The following is a 14,572-nucleotide window of genomic DNA, read 5'->3' on the forward strand; positions in this document are numbered from 1 at the left end:
AGCTCTCTCTCGCTCTGGATATAGCACATCTGGGAAATACTTAACTGTATATAGTTACGATGAAGAGAGGGAACACTAGGGATAGTGAGACTGCATATTAGTGAGAGAGAGAGAGAGAGAGAAAGAAGGGGGGGAGGAGGGTGGCAGCATGCTACCAGACATGTGAGTGGAGAGGACAGCGACGAGGTAGTGGATTTGGGGTAGGGAGGAGGACGGAGGGGAGGAAGATTACAACTGAGAGGAAGAGAAGAAAGGGGCATATTAAAGATGAAAGGCAGGGAAAGAAGAGGAGGGAGAGCAGGATGTGGAAAGAAAACCCGAGGGACAGCAGAGATAGAGAAAATGATGGTGAAAAGTGGCTCTGCCTGTAGCCCAAGACATTGAGGCTCTAGCTACACTAAGGTCATGGGGAGAATGCTACTATACTCCAGAGTTTGAACTCTGTGGAAGTATAGAGGTATTATCATGGGATTAAGAGGACGAAAGAACGCATGATACTGCATCCAGGTGTGCAGAGGAACATGCAACACACTCACGTCAAAACTACACAGGGGAGTCTCATTGTGCAAGAGAACACGTTAGAGACAAATCCACGGTATAGAGTATTTTCTGAGTCTGTATAGGTCAATAATAGGATTTGTTCTGTTGGCTCTTGCTCTGTTACAGATTGCCAATAGGGGGCACCGTTTTCCTTCTGATCATGAGGCACTAACGACAGGACTAAAAAGTGTCACATATTTTCTGTCTTTGCCACTTTGCCACTAACTGAAGACTTCCAACTCTCCTAGTACTACCTAAAGAAAAGTCTTGTCATCACAACACTATATTGGGCCAATATAGAGTTCTACACACCACTTCATCACACTGTAGATACCAAAAACAAATAGTCCACATTGGCTGAGTTTACACAGGCAGCCCACTAATTGGTCTTTTGACCAATCAGATCAGCTCTTTTTTGTGTGTAAAGGCAGATTAAATGCATTTGAAGTTCCTTTTTCTCTATCAACTCACAATCTCTTCCCTTTCATTTCTCTTTGTGTCTTAATACAGTCAAACAACATACTCCAATATCATTTAGAGGACAAACAACTAATGCCTGAAGACGACTATCAGTTGACGGGCAGGATTACTAGTAGTCTACCCGCAGACCAATTCCCCAGCCTTTCCCCTCTCATCGATAAACAATAGGCTGGCCAGCAAGATCTCGAAACGTTGGCTAATCAAATCTTCTCACCGTTTCACTAATTGAATTGGTTTTCTCTAACCAGCTGCATAACTCATCTCCCTGAGTTCAAATCCACGTGAGAATTGTGAGTGGTTTGGCTCTCTAACTGCAGGCTCTTGTAGGGGTGTTTTATAGGGCATAGGGGCCCAGCACTTGATCAGAGCACCGATGAAAATGTCACCTCGTCAGAGAGTAGGTGCCACATCAGCCTCCTAAACGCTGAGTGATGCAGGGCTTCTCACTTGCCCACGATGCAGCTCATCAAACACACAGACATATAAGCACGTGCACACACACAACCACGCACATAACCAGCACCCAACATGACAGAAGTGTCACAGGCCTTATTGCTATGTGTCAGAGTCACTTCGAAATCGGTATCATCTCACCCAATTACCGTAATTACAGCAAGCACTGTAATAGCCTCTAATAAAGAGGGAGGAAGAGAGGGAATGAGAGGGAGGGAAAGGAACAGAGAACACAGGAGCTCGCCGGCTCATTTTACACTTGAGTATACTTAGTTTAGGATAGTTCAGCTCAGAAAAAGCAACAGATTAAAGGGTAGTAAAGGAATAAATAAGAGAGGGAGAAAACTATTATGTGAGAGGTGAGGGAGCACATAGATTTAGCCCGTGGTCCATCTGCTACACTGCATCACCACATACAATGCGCTGGCCATAGAAATACAATGACTCATTCTACTGGCACTCCTTTCAACCTGCCTGACATTTATTTGAAAGAAACCCAAAATATTTTGTCTGACTGTGAGAAGTGTGAGCCCCACATCACTCCATCTTTCAGAGCTCTAGTAGTCCAATGCCCTTAACTGACCAGTCGTATGATGCTCCTTAAGGATACACAGATCAAGGATTTGTGGAGTTTCCTGATGACAGATTTTCAGACATTATCCAGAAGGCTGCAGGTCAGGGTGAGCTAGCTATTGCTCTAGCCTCAGCGGTTTGAACGTTTCAGTAGTTTGTGTGATCTGTAATGCTATCAGGTATACACACCTTGGCAAAAGGCGGGTGTCTCTGCATCTTCTCTGCGTCAGTCTAACATGCTGCCTTCACTGTCCAATCAACACTTTGAGTGGCTGTGGGATGGGATTAACTGTCCGACCCCACCCACCTCTATACGATAAGCACTGTGTGCTGTAAAGAGGTGAAGCATCACTCTTCACCAGACGGTATATTCTGACAAGAGTGTTTAAAAGTATCGGTAAACAGTAATGACTGATGACTCAGAGACCGGACACACACCGGCTGTCTGGACGCCCGCCGGCTGAGGTGTGTGTGACCTCCAGTCATTTGCCATGTCCCCTGGCAGAGCTCTTCAGTGAGCCCCTCCCTCCACAGAGTGACACTGTGTTTCCTGATGCTAACATTGGGAACGGAAGAGTCGGACAGAGAGGCCTCGCCACTGTGGATGAGCACAGCTGGCATCCATCACACAGACACCAGCCTACAGGAGCACAGAGGAGCCACGGAGCTCACCCATATGTCCCACTAACACAGGACACACACTTTCATCTGAGACTGTCTGTTTGACTGCTTTAGGCTCACAGCCTCAGAGTTGAGTGTGGTTGAAGTGGGCTAAAGGAAGACGAAAGGAAAGACAAAGCATTGCACTGAATCATTAGATGGGATGCAGAGAGGGAAGGGGAAGGTCAAATGAAGTGCATTGAAGTAGGTAGCTAAGATGAAGAGGGAACATGGTACAGTGTGTGTTGTGATCCAGCAGGGACAGAGGGTTCTTTCTGGAACACAGAGGGAGAGAAGAGAGAAGGCAAAGGGCAAAGCTCAGTGGGATAGAGCAGGAGAAGAGGCACTGCAGAAAGAAAGCTTTGATATGAGGAGCAGCTTGCAGAGCTGCAGAGCCCTGCCTGCCCTTCAGACAGCGGAGAGGAAAGTAGGACGGGGTGCATCGAATAGGAGGGTAGGACTCTGTGTACCAGCAGGCCTGTGTGTGTGTGTGTGTGCGTGCGTGCGTGCGTGCGTGCGTGCGTGCGTGTGTGTGTGTGTGTGTGTGTGTGTGTGTAGAGGAAATAATGATTGTTTGGTGTGTGTGTATGTATGTGCGTGCATGCGCGTCTGTCTGTGTGTGTGCGTGAATGTGTGTGCGTATGTGTGTACGTGCATGCATGTGTGTGAAAAGCAGGACCACCTTTGGAGCTCCTGTGTGTTGAGCCCACAGACCCTGACACCCTTTTAATAGCTTTCTCTAGTCACAATGTCGTGCAACAAAGGCCTGGCTGTGAATACCAAGAATATAGGCCAGACATACTGTGTGTGTGTGTGTGTGTGTGTGTGTGTGTGTGTGTGTGTGTGTGTGTGTGTGTGTGTGTGTGTGTGTGTGTGTGTGTGTGTGTGTGTGTGTGTGTGTGTGTGTGTGTGTGTGTGTGTGTGTGTGTGTGTGTGTGTGTGTGTGTGTACCAGTCAAACGTTTGGACACACCTACTCATTCAAGGGCTTTTCTTTATTTTTACTATTTTCTACATTGTAGAATAATAGTGAAGACATCAAAACTATGAAATAACACATATGGAATCATGTACTAACCAAAAAAGTGTTAAACAAATCAAAATATATTTTATATTTGAGATTCTTTAAAGTAGCCAACCTTTGCCTTGATGACAGCTTTGCACAGTCTTGGCATTCTCTCAACCAGTTTCACCTGGAATGCTTTTCCAACAGTTTTGAAGGAGTTCCCACATATGCTGAGCCCTTGTTGGCTGCTTTTCCTTCACTCCGCGGTCCAATTCATCCCAAACCATCTCAATTGGGTTAGGTTGGGTGATTGTGGAGGCCAGGTCATCTGATGCAGCACTCCATCACTCTCCTTCTTGGTCAAATAGCCCTTACACAGCCTGGATGTGTGTTTTGGGACAATGTCCTGTTGAAAAACAAATGATAGTCCCACTAAGCGTAAACCAGGTGGGATGGCGTAATGCTGTGGTAGCCATGCTGGTTAAGTGTGCCTTGAATTCTAAATAAATCACAGACAGTGTCACCAGCAAAGCACCCCCACACCATCACACCTCCTCCTCCATGCTTCACAGTGGGAACCACATATGCAGAGATCATCCGTTCACCTACTCTGCGTCTCACAAAGACATGGCGGTTGCAACCAAAATCTCAAATTTGGACCAAAGGACAGATTTACACCGGTCTAATGTCCATTGCTAATGTTTCTTTGCCCAAGCATGTCTCTTCTTATTATTGGTGTCCTTTAGTAGGGGTTTCTTTTCAGCAATTTGACCATGAAGGCCTGATTCCCGCGGTCTCCTCTGAACAGTTGATGTCTGTTACTTGAACTCTGTGAAGCATTTATTTGGGCCGCAATCTGAGGTGCAGTTAACGCTAATGAACTTATCTTCTGCACCAGAGGTGACTCTGGGTCTTCCTTTCCTATGGCGGTCCTCATGAGAGCCAGTTTCATCATAGTGCTTGATGGTTTTTGCGACTGCACTTGAAGAAACTTCTTGACATTTTCCGAATTGACTGACCTTAAAGTAATGATGGACTGTTGTTTCTCTTTGCTTATTTGAGCTGTTCTTGCCATAATATGGACTTGGTCTTTTACCAAATAGGGTGATCTTCTGTATACCCCCCCCCCCCCCACCTTGTCACAACACAACTGTCTCTTCACAGTCCCCAAGTCCAGAACAGACTATGGGAGGCACACAGTACTACATAGAGCCATGACTACATGGAACTCTATTCCACATCAAGTAATGGACACAAGCAGTAAAATTACATTAAAAAAAACAGATAAAAATACACATGGAACAGCGGGGACTGTGAAGCAACACAAACATTGGCACAGACACACGCATACACACACACACACACACACACACACACACACACACACACACACACACACACACACACACACACACACGATAACATACGCATTATACATACACATGGATTTAGTACTGTAGATATTGTAGATATATGTATTGTAATGTTTTAAAATGGTATAAACTGCCTTAATTTTGCTGGACCCCAGGAAGAGTAGCTGCTGGGGGATCCATAATAAATACAAATAAAAATACATCTGACTGGCTCAAACGCATTAAGAAGGAAAGAAATTCCACAAATTAACTTTCAACAAGGCACACCTGTTAACTGAAATGCATTCCAAGTGACTACCTCTTAAAGCTGGTTGAGAGAATGCCTATCTCAAGGCCATCAGACTGTTAAACAGCCATCACTAACATTGAGTGGCTGCTGCCAACATACCGACGCAAATCCTTAGCCACTTAATAATAAAAAATTGTGTCACGTCCTGACCAGTAAAGGGGTCATTTTGGTATTGTAGTTTGGTCAGGACGTGGCAGGGGTGTGTTTTGTATGTTTCGGGGTTTTGTTGTATGTTCTATATTTTCTATTTCTATGTTCCATTCTATGTTGTGTATTTCTTTGTGTTGACCTGGTATGGCTCTCAATCAGGAACAGCTGTACATCGTTGTCGCTGATTGGGAGCCATACTTAGGTAGCCCTTTTTCCACCTGTCTTTTGTGGGAAGTTGATTTTGCATTGCTGTGTGTGTAGCCTGCAAAACTGTCTAGCTGTCGTTCGGTTTCTTTTTATTGTTTAGTGTTCAATAAAAGTTAAAGGTGAGCACTCAACCCGCTGCGCCTTGGTCCATTCACTACGACGGCCGTTACAAATTGGATGTAATAAATGTATCACTAGTAACTTTAAACAATGCCACTTTATATAATGTTTACATACCTTACATTACTCATCTCATATGTATATACTGTACTCTATACCATCTACTGCATCTTGCCTATGCCGTTCGGCCATCGCTCATCCATATATTTATATGTACATATTCTTATTCATTCCTTTAGACTTGTGTGTATAAGGTAGTTGTGAAATTGTTAGATTACTTGTTAGATATTACTGCATGGTCGGAACTAGAAGAACAAGCATTTCGCTACACTCGCATTAACATCTGCTAACCATGTGTATGTGATTGATTTGAGAATGCCAAGACTGTTCAAAGCTGTCATCAAGGCAAAGGGTGGCTACTTTGAAGAATCTCAAATCTCAAATATATTTTGATTTGTTTAACACTTTTTTGGTTAGTACATGATTCCATGTGTGTTATTTCATTGTTTTAATGTCTTCAGTATTATTCTACAATGTAGAAAACAGTAAAAATAAAGAAAAACCCTTGAATGAGTAGGTGTGTCCAAACTTTCGACTGGTACTGTATGTGTGTATGTGCGCACACACAAGTGAGTGTGTATGTGTGAGAGATTAGGTTAGCAATGTGCGTGACCATGGATTGATGAATTCATACAGTATGCAGGTGAGTGAGGGATGAATATTCTATGTGTTTGATGTGTGATCACAGTAATGAAGGTAAAGGATGGAGCTTACTGATGAGTGTACTGATGAGTGTACTGATGAGTGTACTGATGAGTGTACTCAGCCTGGAGAGGCACCAGTTGTCTCTGGTGTGTATGACTGTTTGTTCTAAAATAACATTCATACTCCAGTCAAGTGTATGACATGAGAGATCATGTCAATGTGTCAGGCAGGAGATTGGTGTGTGTGTGTGTGTGTGTACCATGTGATATTGCTACGTGCTCTAGGTCCCCTCTCTCTCATCACAGCCCTTTGTGTGTGTGCACCGAGAATACCGCAGCACAGAGAGTTGTGCGCACACACACGCGGCATTGAATAAAGAGAGGGCTCACACCCACAAACACACATATCCATACACACACGTACGCACGCACATGTACACACAGAATTATGTAACCATGCCAATGCCATCCCACATCTGTCTGTGGAGTAAACCCAGCATCTGCAAGGTCATTCAGCGACCTCCATTAAGAGAAGACTACTGTGTGAAAACTCATGTATGACCAATCAGATAGTGCATATTGATCTCTGTGAACTTCTCTCCTAAATAATGTCCACCTGCTGTACGGTTCCTTTAATCTCACCAAGGTGCAGCAGCAGCCATGACGGCACAAGGGAGCCATCACATGGATTACACTATTGGCCAAATCGAGTCCAGAACTATCCATCTCTTGGGAATCCATAAGCAGACGACATGCATTGAGAAAACTGTGGGTTCTTCCGCTCGATAGACCCAGACAGTGAACACAGGAGACTTGCGCATAGCCAATTTAAGAACAAATGTTATTGAGGTGCTGTTTGACATTATTGCCTGGGTGAAGGGGTGTCAGAAATCTCCCAGATTAACGACCCATGTTTACGGGACATGAGAAGTAACGATTAGCCCATGCGGGTCGTTTACACGGCGTACAGCCTTGGAGACCTGCCAAATAGAGGAATTTGCTTCCTTTGCTGAATATGTTAACGGTGGCGTTTATAGGCATTCTGTTGCCCTGCTCAGACCGGTGGAATAACTCACTGTGATGGCTGATCACCGAAGTTGATTGAGTCACTTGCAGCTGATTGATAAATTGATAGCTCAATAATTTGCCCGCAGGATGCAACACCAGTGTATCCAAGAACGGTAAGCACTCTCTAACTTTTCTATAATTTCAGCTAGTACTTTTGAAAGTGGTGCTCACGAGCCAAAACAGGTCCCCATTTTTTCTGTACTACGTCATCCAATTGTGTACTACGTCATCCATTTCGTGAGATATGTTATGAATTCGAATTATATGCATTTTGCAATTTGTGTGATATGTTACAAATCCAATTTGTGCAACATGTTAAAATATTGTTTCTCTGTAAAGATATCGGTAAATGGTATGTGTCCTTCATATCTAATCCCTCCAGTTGGAGCATATATTTGTAGAAACATGTCACCGGTGCAGTGGGACCCATATGCTACAGTAACCTAAATGGGTTAGGCGATGTTGCCATCTTTTGCAATAACGAATAGGCTACCTTCAAGAGGTTATGCTATAGTGGTAATGTAACTTTTGTCTGTAAACAAGATCCAGACAGAACATTTAAATTGCACTGCACCACACAGCTCTTCAGGATCAGTGAAATATTCGCGGTCATGATGCACACTTGGAGACTTGCTTGCGTCAATGATAAGAACAAAGACAACTTTGGGCATCAAAAGCGGTAAATTGTGTGATTCTTCCACGCTATTTGTGCAACCAAGTCATGTCGAGCAAGCTGCAGACGCAGCGACGGGTTGATGTTGCTCCACGATGGTTATAAGCTGTAGCCTACCTGTCCTGCACGGACGATATTACGTGGAAGAATTCTGGAGGACCCACCATGAATAGATTGAGGCGTTTATAAACGCGCAATTACACAAATTCGTTGGTTATCCTAAATGTCACTATTATGTCACACTATGTTCAGTAACTTGGTAGCATAGCAGATCTCTGCTACAGTAGAACGGCAATACTGATAGACTAGTCTGTTGGTGGGTGGTCGATCGGGAAAGCGGGCAGGACACTCACCTAACTTTTGCTGCCACGGAAGATATCGCATCGTTTCTTAAATTCTTCCTTTTAGACACGACAGTTCCCATGCTGGCATGGAAACGACGCAGGCAGGAAACAGCTCATTCCAGAAAAACCAAGGATGGAGAAATTCGGCGAGAAAACACTAGAACGTTAAAGGAAATCCAGGAAAGACACATGCATTCCACTACGGCAGGAATCTTTGTGTTTTCAGGTCTGCAGAGCGCTCTCTCAGAAAGAAAATTAGATTCAGCGCCTCTTCTCCCTACGGTGTCCAAAGAGTGCATGTGTGAGGTAACCCAGTACTGAAAGAATACACATACAAGCACCAACAGACCTCTCTCTCTTTCTCCCTCTTTCTCCCTCTCCCTCTTTCTCTCGCTCTTCAATGATCAAAACCAGAGAAAATGGGATGGGAGGGGGTTGGACTCCTGCTTGTCATCATCAGGTGTGTGTGTGTGTGTGTGTGTGTGTGTGTACAGGAGGGGCAGGGGTGGCGGCAGTAGACAGGAAACTGAGCAGAGCCATGTAAGGAGTTGTCAATTCTAAGGTGTCTAAAGTCAAGATATAAGGTGTGCACAAGTCCTGTAAGTATATGTTTTGGTGCTTAGTTGAGTGGCTTTCTAGCTAGCACAAAGTGAGAGATTGACATGACATACAAATTGTTAACCCACAGGGAAGGATACACTGGGGAATTGTGGTTGTCTAAACACACACTCCACTGGCAGACACAGCAAACATAGCCACCAGACAAAGCAGCAAGTAATGGGCCATCAGCCTTCGAAAACGAATCAATCAATCAATCAATCCACAAATCAACCTGCTAGCGAAACACGAAGGCACTGGACGTCCTTGGGAGTTGATTGAATATTTTTCAGTCATTGTTACACACACACACACACACATGCATTCACACACACTCCCACTGAGACAAAAGGGATAGAAATCAATCGATCAAGGCACCCCAGATCGGTGTGCTCTGAAGGCAGTTAGGCAGTAAATAATGTGAGGCAGCTGTGAGGAGCCTGGCCGACTGTGGACCGACTGCAGATGAAGGCGGGAATGGAGGGATGAATGAAGAGAGGACAGGTGGCTCCACACACTAAAGAGAGGAGAGGAGCAGCAGATGAGGGGGGAAATAGGAGATATGAATGAAGGGGAAAGACAGTCTGTATGTGTCTGCCAGAGATATATGTATATCCTTTGGCCCCAAAACCACTCAGTGTTTCACTGAAGCAATTGCTGATCAATATTGGAGTCTGTGTCGAGTAGTTCTACCTGCCTAGTGCAAGGCTGGAGTGTCGCTCTCACTTTACTCTGCCCCATTGAGTACTTCGAAATGACATCCATCCTTCCTCCTTCAGCCAAGGTGATCTCAGATCTAACATGATCAGAAATTATGGGGAAAATCTTGCTCTCAACCATCCATCTTAATTAGATTTGGGAGAGCTGAGATGATCTTATTGCCAGTAAGAAATTATATATCGCTCTCCGTGGTCCTGAAAAGAAAGAGCAGACGCATTTCTTTAATGGATCAAATTCTGTGAGACTGGAAGAAAGAAAGTATAAGACAATTTCCCAACAAAATCTAGACAGCCCTACTTGGCTATATGGTGTGTCACTCTTCATGGTGCTGAAACAACAGGTCTAATTGACTTGGGGAAAGAATGTATGTCGCTCTCTGCTGTCCCGAAACATCAGATCAGATGTACCACCAGGAGAAAATGTGTTTTTCTCTCCGTGGTCCTAAAACATCAGTTCAGATGTGCCACTAGGAGAACATGTGTCGCTCTTTCCATGGTCCTGAAACATCAAAGTCCAAACGGAATACTAGGAGAAAAGTTGTCGCTCTCCGTAGTGCTGAAACAATACACACAGGTCTGATAGCTACTCTACTGTAAGTGCATGTTGATAGCTACTCTACTGTCAGTGCATGCCTGCCACATGGTGTTCAGACAGACAGTGGCATGAGAGTCCCACAGGACTGAACAAGGACAACCTTGATCTCCTGGCAGTTTTAATAGGTTAGGAGCACCAGAGCGCCACCGCTCTATTTCACCCAGAGGAGCTGCTCATGCACATTAAGGTTATTGTCCTTTAGTTGCTAACAAAGCAATCCTCTAAAGAGTATTGTGTCCATATTAGGACAGTCCCTGAAGAGTATGGTTTACATATTAGGACAGTCTCTGAAGAGTATGGTTTACATATTAGGACAGTCTCTGAAGAGTATGGTTTACATATTAGGACAGTCCCTGAAGAGTATGGTTTACATATTAGGACAGTCTCTGAAGAGTATGGTTTACATATTAGGGCAGTCTCTGAAGAGTATGGTTTACATATTAGGGAAGTCTCTGAAGAGTGTGGTTTACATATTAGGGCAGTCTCTGAAGAGTATGGTTTACATATTAGGACAGTCTCTGAAGAGTATGGTTTACATATTAGGACAGTCTCTGAAGAGTATGGTTTACATATTAGGACAGTCTCTGAAGAGTATGGTTTACATATTAGGGCAGTCTCTGAAGAGTATGGTTTACATATTAGGACAGTCCCTGAAGAGTATGGTTTACATATTAGGACAGTCTCTGAAGAGTGTGGTTTACATATTAGGGCAGTCTCTGAAGAGTATGGTTTACATATTAGGGCAGTCTCTGAAGAGTATGGTTTACCTTTAGGACAGTCTCTGAAGAGTGTGGTTTACATATTAGGGCAGTCTCTGAAGAGTATGGTTTACATATTAGGGCAGTCTCTGAAGAGTATGGTTTACATATTAGGACAGTCTCTGAAGAGTATGGTTTACATATTAGGGCAGTCTCTGAAGAGTATGGTTTACATATTAGGGCAGTCTCTGAAGAGTGTGGTTTACATATTAGGGCAGTCTCTGAAGAGTATGGTTTACATGTTAGGACAGTCTTGGAAGAGTATGGTTTACATACTAAGACAGTCTCTGAAGAGTATGGTTTACATATTAGGACAGTCCCTGAAGAGTGTGGTTTACATATTAAGGCAGTCTCTGAAGAGTATGGTTTACATATTAGGACAGTCTCTGAAGAGTACATGCTCATATTAGGACAGTATCAGCAGGAGTTGTAAAAGAGGGTCTTTTTGAAATGAAGGTAATAAAGAGCTGGATGGAATTAGAAAAGACTGAGAAAAAGACTCAAAGGACAGACTGTGGCGTAAAGAAGCATGTGCCAGAGAGTGTGACATTAATTATGAACTGCCACGCTTACCAGCATAAGTTAGAGTTGAAATCTCTGTGGTCCTGTGGGAGTGTTGGAGAGAAACAGGATATATGTCTACCTTGTTGATGGCTTGTCTGGTTTTGTTTATTAATCAATTCCTCTGTTCTGCTATTTTTTCTTATAAGAAATATCACAAAGAAAGAAATAAAGGATACAAATGAAGATATCTAAATCATCATAAATGAGGTAGAATGCAGTTAAATGGTTCTTCACCAAGATATAGAAAACTATGGATGTATTTCTCTCAGAGGGCAGAGATCACCTGACAGGAAAAAGAGAGAGGGGATGGCCAGAAGAGATAGATGGCAGCAGGTAAAATTACAGGAAAGGAGGGATGAGATAAAAACGAAGTGTGCCCAAGGAGGGAAGATTTTCTCAGACATGATGGATAGTGCAATTGGCGGGCAGGGAGTGAAAAAGTGATTTTGTGCGTGTGTATACAGTGCATTCGGAAAGTATTCAGACCCCTGGACTTTTCCCCCATTTTGTTACATTGCAGCCTTATTCTGAAATTGATTAAATCATTTTTTTCTTCATCAATTTACACACAATACCCCATAATGACAAAGCAACAAAAACACACACACATTTTTGCAAATGTATAAAAAAATACACAACACAAATATCACATTTACTTAAGTATTCAGACCCTTTACTCAGTACTTTGTTAAAGCACCTTTGACAGTGATTACAGCCTCGAGTCTTCTTGGGTATGATGCTACAAGCTTGGCACACCTGTATTTGGGGAGTTTCTCCCATTATTCTCTGCAGATCCTCTCACGCTCTGTCAGGTTGGATGGGGAGTGTTGCTGCACAGCTATTTTCAGGTCTCTCCAGAGATGTTCGATCTGGTTCAAGTCAGGGCTCTGACTGGGCCACTCAAGGACAGAGACTTGTCCCGCATCCTGGGTTGTCTTGGCTTTGTGCTTAGGGTCATTGTCCTGTTGGAAGGTGAACCTTTGCCTCAGTGTGAGGTCCTGAGTAATCTAGAGCAGGTTTTCATAAAGGATCTCTGACTATCCTGACTTGTCTCCCAGTCCCTGCTGCTTAAAGCCATCCCCACAGCATGATGCTGCCACCACCATGCTTCACTGTAGAGATGGTGCCAGGTTTCCTCCAGATGTTACACTTGGTATTCAGGCCAAAGAGTTCAACCTTGGTTTCATCAGACCAGAGAATCTTGTTTCTCATGGTCTGAGTGTCCTTTAGGTGCCTTTTGACAAACTCCAAGTGGGCTGTCATGTGCCTTTTACTGAGGAGTGGCGTCCGTCTTGCCACTCTACCATAAAGGCCTGATTGATGGAGTGCTGCAGAGATGGCTGTCCTTCTGGAAGGTTCTACCATCTCCACAGAGGAACTCTGGAGCTCTGTCTGAGTGACCATTGGGTTATTGGTCACCTCCCTGACCAAGGCCTTTCTTCCCCAATTGCTCAGTTTGGCCGGGCGGCCAGCTCTAGGAGGAATCTTGGAGGTTCCAAACTTCTTCCATTTTAGAGTGATGGAGGCCACTTTGTTCTTGGGGACTTTCAATTCTGCAGACATGTTTTGGTACCCTTCCCCAGATCTGTGCCTTGACACAATCCTCTCTGAACTCTACGGACAATTATTTTGGACCTCATGGCTTGGTTTTTGTTCTGATATGCACTGTCAACTGTGGGACCTTATATAGACAGGTGGGTGCCTTTCCAAATCATGTCCAATCAATTGAATTTAACACGTGGACTGCAATGAAGTTGTAGAAACATCTCAAGGATGATCAATGGAAACAGGATGCACCTGAGCTTAATTTCGAGTCTCATAGCAAAGGGTCTGAATACTTATGTAAATAAGGTATTTCTGTTTTTTTATTTTTCACAAATTTGCTAAAATGTCTAAAAACCTGTTTTCATTTTGTCATTATGGAGTATTGTGTGTAGATTGATGTGGCTTTTTTTTTTTTAAATCCATTTTAGAATAAGGCTGTAACGTAACAAAATGTAGAAAAATAGAAGGGGTCTGAATACTTTACGAATGCACTGTATGTGTGTGTGTGTGTATGGAGCCAGAATTCTATGCTTCCAGTTGGCCTGTCATCTGTTCAAGTATGTTTGCTCTACTTCCTCAATCAACAGTCAACAGTATATGACATGCAGAAACACACACGGAAGCATGCACATGCATACACACACACTTTCCATCTGTATTCTGTAATATGAGAAGGCATTGGTGAATGTAGAGGAGACCAGGCTGGTTGGCTGATCTCGTCTCCCTGGCTATGCCTGCTCTCCTCTCCATCGTGCCAAAGCTGCTAGAGAAAACAAACAGCTAAACCAGGTCAGCCAACAGCCTTTCATCCACTTCCCCTGATAGCATGGCCTAGCCATGGCATCAATCTCACTGTAATAACGCTGCTGTGAATGTAATTACAGTGCCCATGCATACTGTAGATAATCAACTGCTATGAGCACATCTAGAAGCGCTGATGTGGTTTTATGCAGCATAATCTGCCAGTATCACAATGTCTCTCAGTGCTCTGTCTTTCTCTGGGCTGGACCAGATGTCAACCTTCTGATATTTACGCTACCAACTGAGTCAGACAAGCTGCCAATAACCCCAATGAACCGTTTGATTTGCATAAGCAAATAATTGGCAATTATGTTAATGTCATCCCAACAAGCTTTTGATTTAATTGAATGTGTC

The 14,572-nt window shown here is 43.7% G+C and overlaps 1 protein-coding gene across 1 annotated transcript in view; it reads right to left on the reverse strand.

Annotated features, from left to right (window-relative positions):
- LOC106567246 (NMDA receptor synaptonuclear signaling and neuronal migration factor) overlaps positions 1 to 9,064 on the reverse strand; it is a 196,573-nt gene extending 187,509 nt beyond the window's left edge. The window contains 1 exon segment of the mRNA XM_045691675.1: positions 8,649 to 9,064. Coding sequence (XP_045547631.1) covers positions 8,649 to 8,719 — 71 coding nt within the window. The 5' untranslated portion in view covers positions 8,720 to 9,064.
- Between the last annotated feature and the right edge of the window lie 5,508 nt (positions 9,065 to 14,572).

Source organism: Salmo salar, chromosome ssa01, assembly GCF_905237065.1.
Source record: "Salmo salar chromosome ssa01, Ssal_v3.1, whole genome shotgun sequence".
Taxonomy (NCBI): Eukaryota; Metazoa; Chordata; class Actinopteri; order Salmoniformes; family Salmonidae; genus Salmo; species Salmo salar.